Below are 15,378 nucleotides of genomic sequence, written 5' to 3'. Positions count from 1 at the left end.
GGAAAATGGTATTATTACTCGATGGAAATTGTAAATTTCCAATATCATCGAAAACTCTCTTTTGTTTACTTTTTCTTCTACTTGTTCTTTTTCTTCTTCTCTGGTCACTTCCTCAGATTACTTTTCTGATATCCTTCGTCGTGAAATCTTTTCTTCAATACCCAATTCAAGATGACTTTCGAAACCGAATACAAGACGGAAGATGTTGCGGCATCTTTGGTGCCATCGGACGAGATTGATACTACTTTCCGTTCATCATGTATTGGTAAGTGATACTTTATCTTCTGTCGCGTGGCTTGAGACATGAACGGCTGGAAGTTTCACAAGTCATAGATTACTTAAGGATAGAAGCTTAAGAGCATGAGAGGAAACTCTTGATTCTTTCAGTGAACAACATGTACAAGTCTACAACGAACATCTCAAGTGGGAGTGAACTTTTTTTGTCAGACGATATTCTCACCATGTGCTCCAAGCTTTCTCTAAAGCCATAAAATACATCAAATATTAATCATTTGGCTAACCCTCCACTCTAGATCTGATATCTGGAAGTCTTGGTGGAAAAGTACTTTCATTCTCAGATGAATGGTTTGCGGAAGCAAACAATCTTCTCACTCCTACCCCACCCATCAGACAACCAGGAAAGATGGTATACACTGGTGCCTGGTACGATGGATGGGAAACACGTCGACATAACACTGAACCTTTTGATTATGTTGTAATTCGTCTCGGGGTTGCTTCCGGAACAGTTGAGGGAATTGAAGTTGACACAGCTTTCTTCTCTGGAAATAATGCACCTGCTATTTCCGTCGAGGGTGTGTTCAGTGACAATGACGAAGAAGTAATCGGATGGAAAGGTGGTCGGGGAAAATGGGAAACGATTCTTGGTTTACAAGAGTGTGGTCCTTCTCAAAGATTTGGATGGAAACTTGCTGTTCCAACCACAAAAGCCTACACTCACGTGAGGCTCAACATGTACCCAGATGGTGGAATTGCTCGATTCAGACTCTTTGGTCATGCCATACCTGTTTTCCCAGAAGATAAGAATGCCATCTTTGATTTGGCCGCCGCTCAAAATGGAGGAGTTGCTGTTTCTTGTAGTGATCAGCACTTTGGAGTTATCGCCAATCTTATATTACCTGGACGTGGAAAGGATATGGGAGATGGTTGGGAAACCAAGCGATCTAGAGGAAAGGATCATGTGGATTGGGCTATCATTCGGTTAGGAGCACCAGGAACCATTGAGAGCTTGATTGTCGATACGGCATTCTTCAGGGGTAACTTTCCTCAGAAAGTAAAGGTTGAGGCTATAAACTGGAATGGTGAAGGGGAGCCAGAGTTTTCAGCTGAAGGATGGACTGCGGTTGTTGAGCCGAGTAAGACTAGTGCTGATAAGGAGCATGAATTTGAATCCTTGGTGAAGGATAAAACCTTTACACATGTCAAATTAGTCATGATTCCTGATGGAGGAGTAAAGAGAATTAGGGTTCTAGGAAAGAGAAGTGTTTAAGTGAATGAGTAGAGGCATAATGGAAATATTCGAAATCCTCTGCTGTCATACAGAGTTTGACTCTCTTCGATGACTTTCATCTCTTCAATAGTGACGGAAACTTTGTCGCAAAGCAGTACTAGGTAGTTTGTAAACTTTGAATATGGCATCTTTCCTCTGACATACTAGGTAATCATACGCAATTTGAAGTTTTCAATCACTTGCCTTCCACATATTTGAAGTCATAGAAAGATTCTACACGCAAACATTGAATTACACAGGTATTACATTGACAGAAAACAAAATAAGGCTGAATACTGCCCAGCCGAGCCAGCCTGCATCCTTCATGGTGAAACCTGGTAAACGCTTGGACCAACTTCCAAGATGACTTCTAAGGTTATTCTGCGACCCTTCAATCAAACATGCCCCGGCTCCGACATCATAATAAATGCAAGAAAGTCCAAGTTACAACTTACCACAGCAGCTTCCCTGTGGATCCAATAACAGTTCCAGAATTTGTTACACCTCCTTGAATGACAAGATCTGCAGGAAACAAATTCAATTCTCATAAGGTTACAACAGATGTGTACAGGTTGCATGCAGTCTTTCTGCTGTTGTGATGGACATCGAGGACCATAATGGAGATATAGGTGGATTTGGGGAGGAGAGGGTAAAACCACGACCACTACCTGATGATTTGCCCAAGTCACTTGACGATCGAAAAAATGTATCGGCAGAGTATGCACCGGAGACTGAGATGTATGATGCATGGCAAGGTATGACAATTCAATGTAGGAGGGACAAAATCAACCAACTAACATCTTTAGGACAATCGCAATTCTTAACAAATCCTGTTCTTGCTAAACCACTTGAATTCAAGAATCTCTCACTCGGAACTGACGAATTCGAAGATGATATTACAAAACAAAAGATAGGGGAGAGTGACAATCGACTCATGGAAATGTTGGCCGCTCAAGCAGCACATCGGGATGGCTCAGCTAGTGAGGATGAAGATGCTGTCGCTACTGATGAGAAGCTTTCGCTCGAAGAGAAGAAGGATATATTGCAAAAGGCTTTGAATATGGCAGCTAGTAATGGAGATGTTGATCGCATAGAGAGGATTCTTCAAGGTAAAGCAAAAGACCTTGTTGATTTGGATGCGCCGGATGAAGAAGGTACAGCGCCATTAATATACGCAAGTTGTTTTGTGAGTTCTGGCCACATTTGTCGTATTATTTGAAGCAACTAACGATTGCGCAGGGTCATGAAGCCGTTGTAACAGCACTATTAGATGCTGGCGCCGATGTCGACAAACAAGATCGAAATCAATGGAGTGCTTTGATGTGGGCAATGACAAATCGACATAAGGGTATAGCGAAGGCACTCTTAGATAGGGGCGCATCTAGAGATGTTAAATCGTCAACGGGTAGAACAGCATTCGACTTTATCGCCCCAGATAGCGAAATTGCCGACTACCTTCAGGATGGCGGTTATCACATTGGCAATGCTGGAGTAACGGATGACTTTTATAATCCTGGATTCTCCCAAGATCGATTCGAGGAGGAAATGGCAGAAAATGAGATGAGGCGGCGAATGATGATGGAGAGTGCTAGAGATTTAGAGGTTGACTTGGGTAATATGGGTATTGATGATCAACCTGAGTCACCAGAGGAGTTAGAAGAAGAAGGACAAGATTTCGATTGGAGTCGATGTTTACATGATCAAATGTTCGTGTTCCAAGAAAGTGAACTTGGTCGAATCCTGGATATTATCATCACCAACATGTCTCCTCAACGATCGCCGTCTCAGAAACCTGTGCCGGCGAACATGATTTTTCTCAGCGCCAGGTATGCTCATTATCATGCAAGTCATGATCTTCTTGCCAAACTCCTCATTAGCGCAATGGACAAGATCAATGATGTGGTTGAAACACACCAATGGGACATGACGATATTGGCTTTCTGGATTTCGAATGCTACATTATTATTACATTATCTGAAGAAAGATGCTGGGTTGTCTGAGTCAACATCCGAATTTCAACTTCAGCTTGCGGAATTAATCAATGAGATATTTATCTTAATTATTCGAGATGCTGAAAGGAGAATGGACAAAGTCCTTGATTCTGCCATGTTAGAACATGAAACTATACCAGGATTTGAAGACGTCACATTTCAGAATGAATGGAAGCTCTTCAAGAGAAAAACGACTGTCAAAGAAGTGCCGATTGAAAAAAGATTCCGACCACCTTCTCCCAAGGCAAGGGCTAAACCGTCACCTCGCAATGTCACATCTTTATTATCCTCGACTCTTTTTGTATTGGATCTCTATGACATACATTCTGTCATTACTTCTCAAATATTGGCGCAACTACTCTACTGGCTTGGAGCCGAACTTTTCAATCGTATCATGTCTAATCGAAAATACCTAGCACGAACCAAAGCAATGCAAATACGTATGAATGTATCTAGTCTCGAAGAATGGGCGCGAACGAACAATCGGCAACCTGAGCATTATGAACATGGTTCTATGACTTCTAGTGGAGAAATGACTGTTGAGGCAACGCGACGACATCTCGCACCTTTAGTACAGTTACTACAATGGTTACAATGTTTCTCATCTTTGGGACAAGATGACTTGGAAGCGCTAGTTGGAACGTTACAACAACTCACGCGACTTACACCTCAACAACTAATACATTCGGTAAAACATTATCGAGCCGAAGTTGGAGAAAAGGGTTTACCAAAAAGTGCCATGAACTATTTAATCAATCTACAAGAAGAGCACAGATTAAGAAAAGAACGTCAAAAACGCACTTCTCAAGGTCTACGCATGAGTGCGCCATCTACACCAGCTAGAAAGGGAAGTAGCAAACCCTTACCTGATACCCCTGATTCGAACGGTCGTGGTGGAAAACCTCAATCTCTAGATTATGAATCGTTTGACGAAGATGACGATGCACCCGAAAATCTTCTTTTAGATCCAGCTCTTATGCTACCATTTTCATTACCCTCGAGTACGGATATGTTGATTAGTTATGGAGCGGGATTTGGAGGGGTTAATAGAGAGAGAGAAAGAAAATATATACCAACTGTTCCTCCGGAGTTTTTGGCAAAGTTGGATTTGAGTGGGGGAAGAGCACATTCAACGTATCATGAGAGAGATTGGGAGAATGAGGAGCTTTGATGAGTATAAGTGGTTGAGGAGAACAAGTGGAAAATCGGGAGATAAAAGATAGCATTTATTGGTAGGCAGGCAGCATGGCGTGGCGTTTTTGTTGGCGTTTGTCATGATGGATGATGCTGGTGCCGGCATACAATACTGAACAGTGTCAAATGATTTGATATGGATTTATGTCAAATGGTGGAATTCGTTTTTCTGTGCGCTTCTTTGAGATGAGATGAGGTAAAGGAAGAGGTAGAATGGGGGGGATTCAATGCAGTGGGATTGAATGAATAGCATATTCTTATATGGTATGATATGAATGGATGCTTTGTTTGTGTTGTACGCAATAGAGAATTGTATTTACATTGTGTGTAAGAGGAGAGGAAGTGAGGGATGGGGAGGGGAGGGGAGAGAAATAGAAAATTTATCAATCTTTCTTTCCTTTATTTATTTTGACTGTCTTTTTGAAAAGAAGAAATAATGATAATTTGGGCTGCGGAATTGATAGGTATGTATATGTGTATGTGTATGTGTATGTATATATATGCGTATGTGTACCTATGTATGTATGTGTCACGCTCGCACTTCGGAACCGGAAGGAAGATTTTTATTTGATGTGATGTGATGTGACTTGACTTGACTTGACTTGATTTGACTTGATATGATATGAAATGAAATGAAATGAAATGAAATGAAATGAAATGAAATGAAATAGTGGCGGGTTTGGTGGTATGCTATATGTACCTATGTTACATGTACCTATATATATATATGTATGTATGTATGTATATATGTATGTATATATGTATGTATATATGTATGTATATATGTATGTATATATGTATGTATATATGTATATATGTATGAGTGACATTCTTTTTGTTTTCTCCGGGGGTGGTGGTATTAATCTATGGATTTGTACGATAAGACTTGTTTGGATGGATTTTGGGGTTGTGGTTGTGGTTGTGGTTGTGGTTGTGGAATTGAGAACATGTGGAGGGGGGTGATGGGTTGTTTGTAAGTTGTGAGTTGTGAGTTGTATGATTATATATCTAGGTACGATAGTAGATAGATGAGTGGGTGAATAGTAGGTATATATATATCTATGTAATTAGTAGTTAGATATGATGTATATGGTGTATAATGTATGGAATAGAATAGCATAGCATCTCGCTTGTGTGATATTTGATTATCTAGGGCTAGGTAGTGAGAGGAGGAGTAGATGTTGTGATTATAATTATAAATGATATGGAAGTTTGTATTTTTATTTGTTTGTTTGTTTGTTTGTTTATAATTAGATATTATTTAGAGGTTAGGTGTAGATATTGTGGGCGAAACTTGGTACTGGTCACGTGACCTCTTTCTGTAGCTAGTATTTATAGGTCTTCTTTGTATAGTTTATCGTAGAGAAAAGCAGTCAGTTCCCACCTATCTTCTTGTACGCTTTGTGACGCGCTATGTAGTATCTACTCCTCCTCTCCTTCACCGGAGGCGCTATGTCTCAGTGACTTGTCTGTGGTATTTACGAAGGACTACTTTATGACCCTACCACCTTCTACTCCTTTACAATATAGGTATAGCTGAATAGATGAGTAGATGAGTGAGGAATTAGGGAAGAGGGAGGAGGGAAGAGGGAGTAGGGAGAAGTGAAGTAGGTGTTAGCTTGAGATGAGTTTGTAGTTTATAGTTAGTATACTTATAATAAATTGAATATTGGGAATCTATTTATTTAATATGTAATACTTAATAGATTAATAGGTATAGATATAGATATCTTTATAAAATTCAACGATAATGAAAATAAATACTAGATAGACAGATACTTATTAAGATGAATCGATTAATCTTATTTTATATAGAACTTGAGTATATTTATTACAATTGTATTGATTTCTTTTTGATAATAAAAAGAATATTAGAGTTTTCATTCGAAAGGGGAGAATCGTAATGTATTATGTAATCTTCCCTTGTAGTGAACGAACGAGGTTGAGTACCGGTAGATGAAGTAGGTACTTATTAGTATATAAGATTACTTAATAATTAGTTAGTTAGTTTGTAATTAGACTTTGACTTTTTGGTTTCTTTTCTGTACGAGATATTTATATATATATATATATATATATATATATATATAAGCTTTGCGGGTGTGTGGGTGTGTGGGTGCTAAAGTTAGTCATAGAAGGTTGGAGAACGTTTTGATGTTTGATGGTTAGGGATTGGTGTTTAGGTACTAGATATTAATAGTAGGTAGGCCATCTTCTGTTTTGGTAAGGGCTGAGGTGTCGAGGGTATCTGGTTTGTCTGTGCGTGGATGTATGGAGTTGGTGTTGGAGGGAAGCTGAATGAGGGATGGGGAATGGGGAATGGGGGCTGGGAAGGGATGGGAAGGGAAGAGGTAGAGGGCTGATGTAGAGGGAATAGGTAGAAAGGGAAGCGAGATATAGAGGGATGGGAAACTCGGGGAGACTTGCATACATACCTAATAGTCGGCTCTTAGAAGCGGCCTCCTAGTTCCTAGTCGGGGAAAGCGGTTGTCCCCGGAAAGCGGTTGTCCCCAAAAAACTTCGAAAATATCATAATAATTGAATTATATCAGCTACAACCTTTATAAATTATATGATTAGTAATAAAATATTGGTTTTTATCACTTATTTATTATCCCTATTATGATAAATGAAGTTAAAACTAAGTGTGGTAGATTATATTGTTGAGATTATAGCAATTCAATAATATGAAATCTAGTATTCTTTTTCTAAGAATTGAATAAAATTCCCTACCAATTTTTTTGGGGACAACCGCTTTCCGGGGACAACCGCTTTCCCCGACTAGGAACTAGGAGGCCGCTTCTAAGAGCCGACTATTAGTAGGTATCTGAGTATAAATAATTTGAGTGAAGGTATATTATCTTGTATCTATTTATGATATAATATAGATATTCATATGTTTGGACTGATATAGAGTTACTTGTATATAAGATATATGGAATGACAAATACCTAGTTAATAATTGGGGGATTTACTTTTCTACTTTCTTTTCTTCTCTTTCTTTTCTTCTCTTTCTTTTCTTGCTTCTTCTGCTTTTTCTCTATAATAAAGTTCTAAATCGACCGTGACCGGTATATCAAAAGACATGATATGATGTAATACCATGGGACCGACAAACCCGTATGGCCTTTTGTCAAAGCGATCATATTATGTTGAAACTACACGTTATCATGATATCATTGTTGATCGGATGATATTAAGTATATACTTCAACGCGTTCAACGTGAAGTTGGCATATCATGATATGTATCGTTGGCATGACCGATGATGGATAAAAATGACTATGAGAATTTGAAAAGACGGTCATGAAGAAATCTACTTCTTGATATTGATCAGGAAAAGGTATGGTGAGAAGACGGTTCAATGGGAGTGCGTGGTCAATGTTGGCCCACCAGATTCTACCAAAAGAGTCAAGATGGGAATTTGATGTCAATTATCGTGATGTTTCTTTTTATTGAAGAGGAAATGATGTTTTGCTCTTTCTTCTCGACTGTATATGAATGAACGGTGACCTCGAGAGAACGAGTTGATTGAGATAATCGATATTCGAATATCGATTTCAAGAATCAAATTTCCACCTCAAGTATTTCAGCTACATACGGATATCTAACAGAGGAAAAACAAAACATTGATCTTTTTACTATGAATATTTTGTTTACTATCTATTGATCGAGTACACGGATCTCAAGGTTACATCTCTACAGAATATATCAAAGATTCTGATTCTTCCAAGTTCCCTCTAATAAGGACAATTGAAATCTACATCCGAACTACCTCCAGCTTTGGAAATATCAAGCCGAAGAGAAGAAGAGCACCTCCTCCAATCCAAATATATAATTCAACCCGAGCACTTATTCCAATCCGTCTACCTTACAACACAGCACTACGGCAATAGAATCATCATATCAAATCACAGAAAGTGCCCACCTGCAAGCCGCTGCATTATACGATACTAGTATAACACAACACCTGCATCACAACATTGATATCTTACGACCAGAGCACCGAAAAGTAACATTGCGAAATCCAAAAGGCGAAGAAGAATTGGTCCATCTCATAATCTATCAGATTTTCTTCAACTTTCCTCAATCTATATTTTCGAGGTGAAACTTTCTAATATTATACGACGAGTTACCTTGCCGGCACAAATTCTTCGGGTCTTTTGAATCTATCTCTCTTTCTATTTCTCTCTCTCTCTCTGTCCCTCTCTCTCTCTCTCTCCCCCTCTCCCTCTCTCTCCCTCCCTCCACAACAAAACAACCCCAAAACAACTAAACAAACAAACTCGAACCCTTTCGCCTCAAATAATGAACCATGGCACTCAATGTTCAAAGATTCGGAAGTTTTAGAAGTATTCGAAAGAAGTCATCTAATAATACCAAAAACAATATTAATCCTAATCCTAATACCGGTACCCCACAAGTTACGACCAATATACCAACCAATAATGAGGGACTACCAGGGCCACCGTCAGAGCTAATTGCGATGAGATATGAAGATATGTTCCCTGGAGCAAGGGCACCAATTCCCGTTACTGTTGCACCTCCACTTTCTCCACCCACAGATACGCATCCTGCATTTCGGCCACGATCACTACTTAACCAAGGTCATGAACTAGGAGCTTTGAAGAAGGAGGATAATACAAAGAGAGATTCTGGTCTTGCCCCTACCACCAGCACAAGTGCTCGAGATTGTGAAGGAGGTTCTATTAATCGTCACTCTTTTAATACCGTCGATAATGACAATGTCTTGGGAATCAATATAAACTTTGATTCAAAAGTGGCCATGGCAGAACCAAGCAGCACAAGCTCCACTCCACAAGTTCAATTGAGCGATGTGCAATCACCCGCATCACTAAAATCTCCAAGTTTTATGAAAAATGAAAGCTTGGGGTCTTCTGCAGGGTCCCTGAAACGCTGGAAAACGAAAAATGGCAATTCCAAAAGCCCTACCAAGACTGGTAAATCTATAGAGATCCCAGACGACCAATTTTCACCCATTACCACTCCAATCCCAGGTGAAAGTTTATTAGAAGACGATTTTATGCAATCTATGTCTTTTTCCAAAAGAGGGAGTATCATGTTAGGGGGAAGAAAGCCAGCAAATGCTCAAGCGCGCACAAATGCGACGCGAAGGTGGGTGGGATCAAAGCCCCGTAGCGTACCAGCTAATTGTGCTGACGAGAGACATTCATTAGACAACCTAGCTTTTCTATGTTAGCCACAACGTCGCCATCGACCAAAGTATTGTCAGACGATTTGGAAATGGAGTCGCAAAAGGTCAGATCTATGTATGAGTCGGGGTCGGGCTTTGACTGGCGTGATGGGAAAGACGACACAATTGACAATCGTATAACAGCCGGAGGGGATTCGATACCCGAAAGACCTGTTACGTGAGTGTGGAACTGCTTACTGATGATTGCGCTCTCCACTAATTAATTTTAGGGCAAACAGTTACTTGACTCCCAATGGCATTGGTGTGCCACAACGATCCGCGAGCGCATTGTCGAATAGAGGACCGGCCGAGTTAGCGGGAGGCATCGAAGATTGGGAAGATGTGAATGGGAAAGATGTCGATAGATATGGTTTCATTAATCGCGGGAGGACTACCACCAGACCCGGCACGCCAGAACCCAAACCACCACAACGGGTGTCCACTGTACTTCAATTGGCTTCCGAGGCACCACGAAGAAAACGAACATTTGGTCGATCGCCATCTACCGCGAATTCCCAGAAGGGATTGAGGCGTGCTCCTAGTCGAAAGGTTTCTGCGAGGTCGTTGAAAAGGACACAAGGGGATAATGCGTCAATACGAAGTTCGCGAAGCTCTCAACTCAGACAAGCTGCCAATCGATTACCAGGAAATAAGGATAGAAGGTGGATGGACGAAGCTGGTGACATGTTGACTCTACCTCCTGGCTTGGCGGATATTGCTGAAGAAGTGGAAGGGGGGAAAGGGGCAGAATTGATGAAGAAGAAAGAATCGGAACGAACAGAGAAATGGAGAAGAATGGCTAAAATAATAAAGGGCAAGGATGGAGAAGGAATGGTTTTCGAATTCGACACCAAAAATTCCAAATTAATAGAAAGGACATGGAAAGGGATACCAGATCGTTGGCGTTCTGCGGCATGGTATTCCTTTCTTGCTAGTTCAGCAAAGAAGAGGGAAGATAGCGCACAAGAGGGAGATATAATCCAAGCTTTCCATAAGCTACAAGATCAAAGTTCGGCAGATGATGTTCAAATCGATCTTGATGTTCCTCGGACGATCAATAGTCACATCATGTTTAGACGAAGATATAGAGGAGGTCAGAGATTACTCTTTAGAGTTCTTCACGCTTTATCACTATACTTTCCCGCTACTGGCTATGTTCAGGGTATGGCATCATTGGCAGCTACTCTTCTGTGTTATTATGACGAAGAGAAATGTTTTGTGATGTTAGTACGCATGTGGACTTTGCGTGGGCTGGAGAAATTATACGAACCAGGATTTCCGGGTTTGATGGCTGCTTTAGATGAGTTTGCAACTACGTGGCTAGACAATGGCGAGGTTTCGGCTAAGCTGGTAAGTACTTGATGTCCTACTTCTTACATACAATACTGACTGTGATAGAACGAACTTGGCATCGAACCTACAGCATACGGTACTCGATGGTATCTCACTCTCTTCAATTATTCCATTCCTTTCCCAGCTCAACTCCGCGTTTGGGATGTCTTCATGCTTCTAGGAGATGAAGATCAATCCTTACCCTATAGCAAAGAAAGACCATTTGCAGGTGGCTTGGATGTTATTCATGCTACTAGCGCCGCATTAATCGATGGCACGAGAGATATATTACTCGATAGTGATTTCGAAAGTTCAATGAAAGTCCTCACCAGTTGGATCCCAGTCAAGGATGAAGAATTATTGATGAAGGTCACGAAAGCAGAGTGGAAATTACATCGAGGGAAGAAGAGAAGTTGAATTGCGATTCAATAATAGAGAAGAAAAGATACCCCATTCGATTTTATAAAATCGATATCACATAGTCATACATCTGATCAATGTATGACTGACACGATGAATATTTTCCTTTGTTTTAATGCCTTGATGTTTTGGTGGTATTTTGTCCACTTATTTATTTATTTTATTTTTGTTTTCGTCGGAGTTGCTGCAAGAGCGTCTTTTTACTACTGCATTATACCATACGTGTTTGGGATGGGATTTCATTATAGTTGTTTTAATCTGTTGGCTCTCTTTGAGGAGGAGAGAAAGGGAGAGGGAGATGGGGCTTATTTCTTTACTGTATTTTTATAATCTCTGACTGAAAGAGGGGTTCCAAGGCAGGATATATGGTCGAATGGCTATAGATGTATCTGTTTCTTTTTGCCTACAGGAGATTGACTGCCTGGTTACTAATTGGAATTGGACTGGGAGTTGGATGGATGGATGTTTAAGAGAAGAAGTGAGGGTAATTAATGGATGGAGAGAGGAAGAGAAGGGGTATTGGGATTAATTGGTCTTTTGTTAGAGAGGTGTAATTGTTCTTGGGGATGAAGATGAGGGGAATGATGTATTAGAGTTGAGGTGCGTGGATCGTGTGATGTGGATTGTGGATTTTGATGAGAGGGGAGGGGGGGGGAGATTGAAATGAAGAATGGAGGAGGGGGGAAGAAAAGATACAATGGAGAGCTTTAATTGTATTATGTATTGTATCGTATATCGTGAGATACTATGAGGGAGAGGGGAGGAGAGGTGAGAAGTAAGGAAGTCTAAAGGAGATAGATGGTATAGTAGATAGCAGATAGAAGAAATTCAAAAGAAAGATATTGAGAGAAGAGGGATTGGTTTTGAGTGTGTGCGTGCAGCTTTTGATTGATTGATTGATTGATTGATTGATTGGTAGTTAGTTGTAGTATTCTTTTTTATATTATCCTTTTTAGGGATTTGGGGGATTTTTATGAGGGGGAGAGAGGGGAGAGAAGGGAGGGGAGAAAAGGAAGGGGGAGGGGATAGGAAGGAATAAGTGATGTAATGATGATGTTATGTTATTTTATCATGGAATGGAATGGAATGGAATGGAATGTATTTTTATGGATATACAAATGAGTATGAGGAATGGATTGCTTTAAAGGGGGGGAGATAGGGTAGATGGTGGAATGGATGGCGGGATGGATGGTGGGATGGATAGGAAGATGGGTTATTGAATATCTATCTAGCAGTGTGGAGGATGAAAGGGAGGGAGAGAGGGGGAGAGGGGGAGATAGGGTTAAGCGTTGAGGGTTGAGGATTGAGGATTAAAGATTGAGGATTAAAGATTGAGGATTAAAGATTGAGGATTGAGAGTTGAGGGTTGAAGGTTGAAGGTTGAGGGTTGAAGGTTGAGGGTTAAGGTTTGAGAATTCAGGTTTAGGAAAGAATAGGGGAAAGGGAAGGCAGGTTGGTTGGTCGTATAGATGAGAATGGGAATAGGGGAGTAGATGGTGATTGCAATTGCGATTGTGATGTGTAAATAATATATACAGATATACAGATAGTATAGTATAGTATAATGAGCAAAGTAAAATGAGGATTAGAGACCTCGGGATTGAAAGTTAGATGTAGCGTTGAGAGGATAAGAAAGTGGAAATTGAGAGGTTTGAGTAATAGTTGTGGGTTGTAGGTTGTAGGTTGTAGGTTGTAGGTTGTAGGATCATATAAGAGATCTCAGGGGGAAATCGGGATATCTGATATCTAGGGAATATATATGGATAGGTAGATAGGTATTTATGTATGTATATTTTATAAATAGTGAGGAGAATGGGTGAATAGGGTAAATGGGGTAAATGGGGTAAATGGAGGAAGATGGAATGAGATAATTTGAATAATGTAGATGTTTATTAGATAGATAGGTAAATCGAGATAAAGATGGAGATAAAGATGAAATATGGATAATGGATCAAGAATAAAGGAAAGATGAAGGGGTGGATGTGAGATATATGTAAGACTTACCTAGGTAGGGAAGATTTACGAAATTGGTGTTTTTTGTAAGTGTTTTGCAATTGGGGGGTTTGTTTTGGATGAGATGGAGGTATTTGTAGGGAATGGAGGGATGGGGGAAGGGAAGGGGAAGGGGAAGGGGAAGGGGAAGATGCGGAGAGTGTATGAACGTAGGTGAAAACACTTCAATCCAATGGCCACTGTATCCAACCTAAGCGAATGAACGCAAAAGAGACTATCTCTTTCAGTAGCATTTATTTAAGGTCTATGATTTATGTAATCTTACAATAGTTAGCTCTTTACTCGTAGATAGAATACAATATTGACATTTGGGACCTCTCATCGTAGGTGCTACGTCATTCGTATCCTTCTCAAATCGATAGGGAGAGTATCTATGGTCTGGAGGTTCAGAGGAAGCAAGGAGAGGAAGGGAGAGGTTGTGTTTTGAGGAATGAGTAATGAGTAATGAGTATACGATGTGGACATTGAGGGTGATTGTAGGTAAAATTGTATTGTTTGGGGTTTTCATGTCTCGTCATTTCCTATTGGGACCTCGAGTCTGTGGGAAGTTTTTGTAATGAGGAAGGATAGTTTGAACTGTGGTGCTGTTTTTATTTTTGTTGTTATATAGATATATAATATAATTGTGTTTATGTGGATAGAGCTGCAGGTATGTATGATGCGTCTTTGATCAGTGTAGTCGAGATGTATGAGTACTTATCTAGATAGGTAGGTATATAATGCTGTATGTAATGATGTATGATATGATGTAATATGATTGGGAATCTTTGATATTAGGTAGAGAACTCAGAAGGGTCTGAACGGAGAGGGGAATGGATATCTCGTTTAGTCTCCTCCTTTAATAGGGGGTAATAATGAAAGAAACGAGGTTTTTGATAACATAGGTGATGACGCGGTGATGTGATGTGTATAATGTGTTACAATATTAATTAGAAGGAGTTCGATCATTCATCTCGTGAATTACGATAAACAATCACATTGTAGGAATAAGGATATCTTGATAAAGATCCTGACGTAGATTATGAGATTGTAGCTTCTCCAAACGAGAGGAAGGGAGAATGGAGGAAAGAATGCTCTAAAACTATGAGAAAATATCTATACCAAGATCCCGTGAAAAATTTCCGCACTCCTCTTTTCCTTATTCTCGAGAGGATATTTTAGATCTTGTGGATTATGAGAGTATTGTATGGAAATTGAGGGGTACAATCATAGTGGATTAACATTGAAAGCGACAAGAAAAATTTATGAGGTCGAATATTCAAAAGTACTCCCAAAAGAGTCATGTTACTTTCAATGGCTGGAATCAGAAGAGGATGAAAATTCTAATGTGCGTTGCACACATTCTTTAAAACTCATTATACCTAGGATTATAAATATAAAGGGAATGCGAATAAAACCTAGTAAGATTTCAAAGATCTCACAAGGGTAGGGCTTCAACAAGTGTGCTTGTGTGTGTACACGATACTTGATACTTTTTTGTCAAGGTGGCATGGGTTATGAGGTTGAGTTGTGAATTTCGGACTATGGGTAGGGTATTTATGCGAGGCGCATGTTGATGTTGAGGAATATTCTCTCATGATACATGTCCAACAGATTGTAAATTTATGCTTATTCATTCTGAATTTTCTCTATGATGCTTCTCGCTTGCTTCGCGATTAAGAAGGGGTCGAGAGATTTTTGTGTGTTAATTTTGAATTGGAAACGTAG

At 39.9% G+C, this 15,378-nt stretch overlaps 3 protein-coding genes across 3 annotated transcripts; all 3 read left to right on the top strand.

Annotated features, from left to right (window-relative positions):
- Positions 1–171: 171 nt before the first annotated feature.
- Positions 172–1,507, top strand: EAE98_000743 (uncharacterized protein; the record flags this gene model as incomplete). The annotated part of the gene is made up of 2 exons (XM_038948361.1): positions 172–265; positions 534–1,507. 2 exons carry the CDS (start codon positions 172–174, stop codon positions 1,505–1,507), a joined length of 1,068 nt encoding a protein of 355 aa, XP_038814627.1.
- A 598-nt stretch (positions 1,508–2,105) lies between these two features.
- EAE98_000742 (uncharacterized protein) lies at positions 2,106–4,669 on the top strand (the record flags this gene model as incomplete). The annotated part of the gene is made up of 3 exons (XM_038948360.1): positions 2,106–2,262; positions 2,314–2,693; positions 2,747–4,669. 3 exons carry the CDS (start codon positions 2,106–2,108, stop codon positions 4,667–4,669), a joined length of 2,460 nt encoding a protein of 819 aa, XP_038814626.1.
- Positions 4,670–9,006: 4,337 nt separating this feature from the next.
- On the top strand, positions 9,007–11,655 carry EAE98_000741 (uncharacterized protein; the record flags this gene model as incomplete). The annotated part of the gene is made up of 4 exons (XM_038948359.1): positions 9,007–9,827; positions 9,890–10,084; positions 10,137–11,256; positions 11,305–11,655. 4 exons carry the CDS (start codon positions 9,007–9,009, stop codon positions 11,653–11,655), a joined length of 2,487 nt encoding a protein of 828 aa, XP_038814625.1.
- Positions 11,656–15,378: the final 3,723 nt, after the last annotated feature.

Source organism: Botrytis deweyae (assembly GCF_014898535.1).
Source record: "Botrytis deweyae strain B1 chromosome Unknown BDEW_002, whole genome shotgun sequence".
NCBI classification, from domain to species: domain Eukaryota; kingdom Fungi; phylum Ascomycota; class Leotiomycetes; order Helotiales; family Sclerotiniaceae; genus Botrytis; species Botrytis deweyae.
Note: the sequence above shows the minus strand (reverse complement) of the source record. Positions and strands in the feature narration are given on the sequence as shown.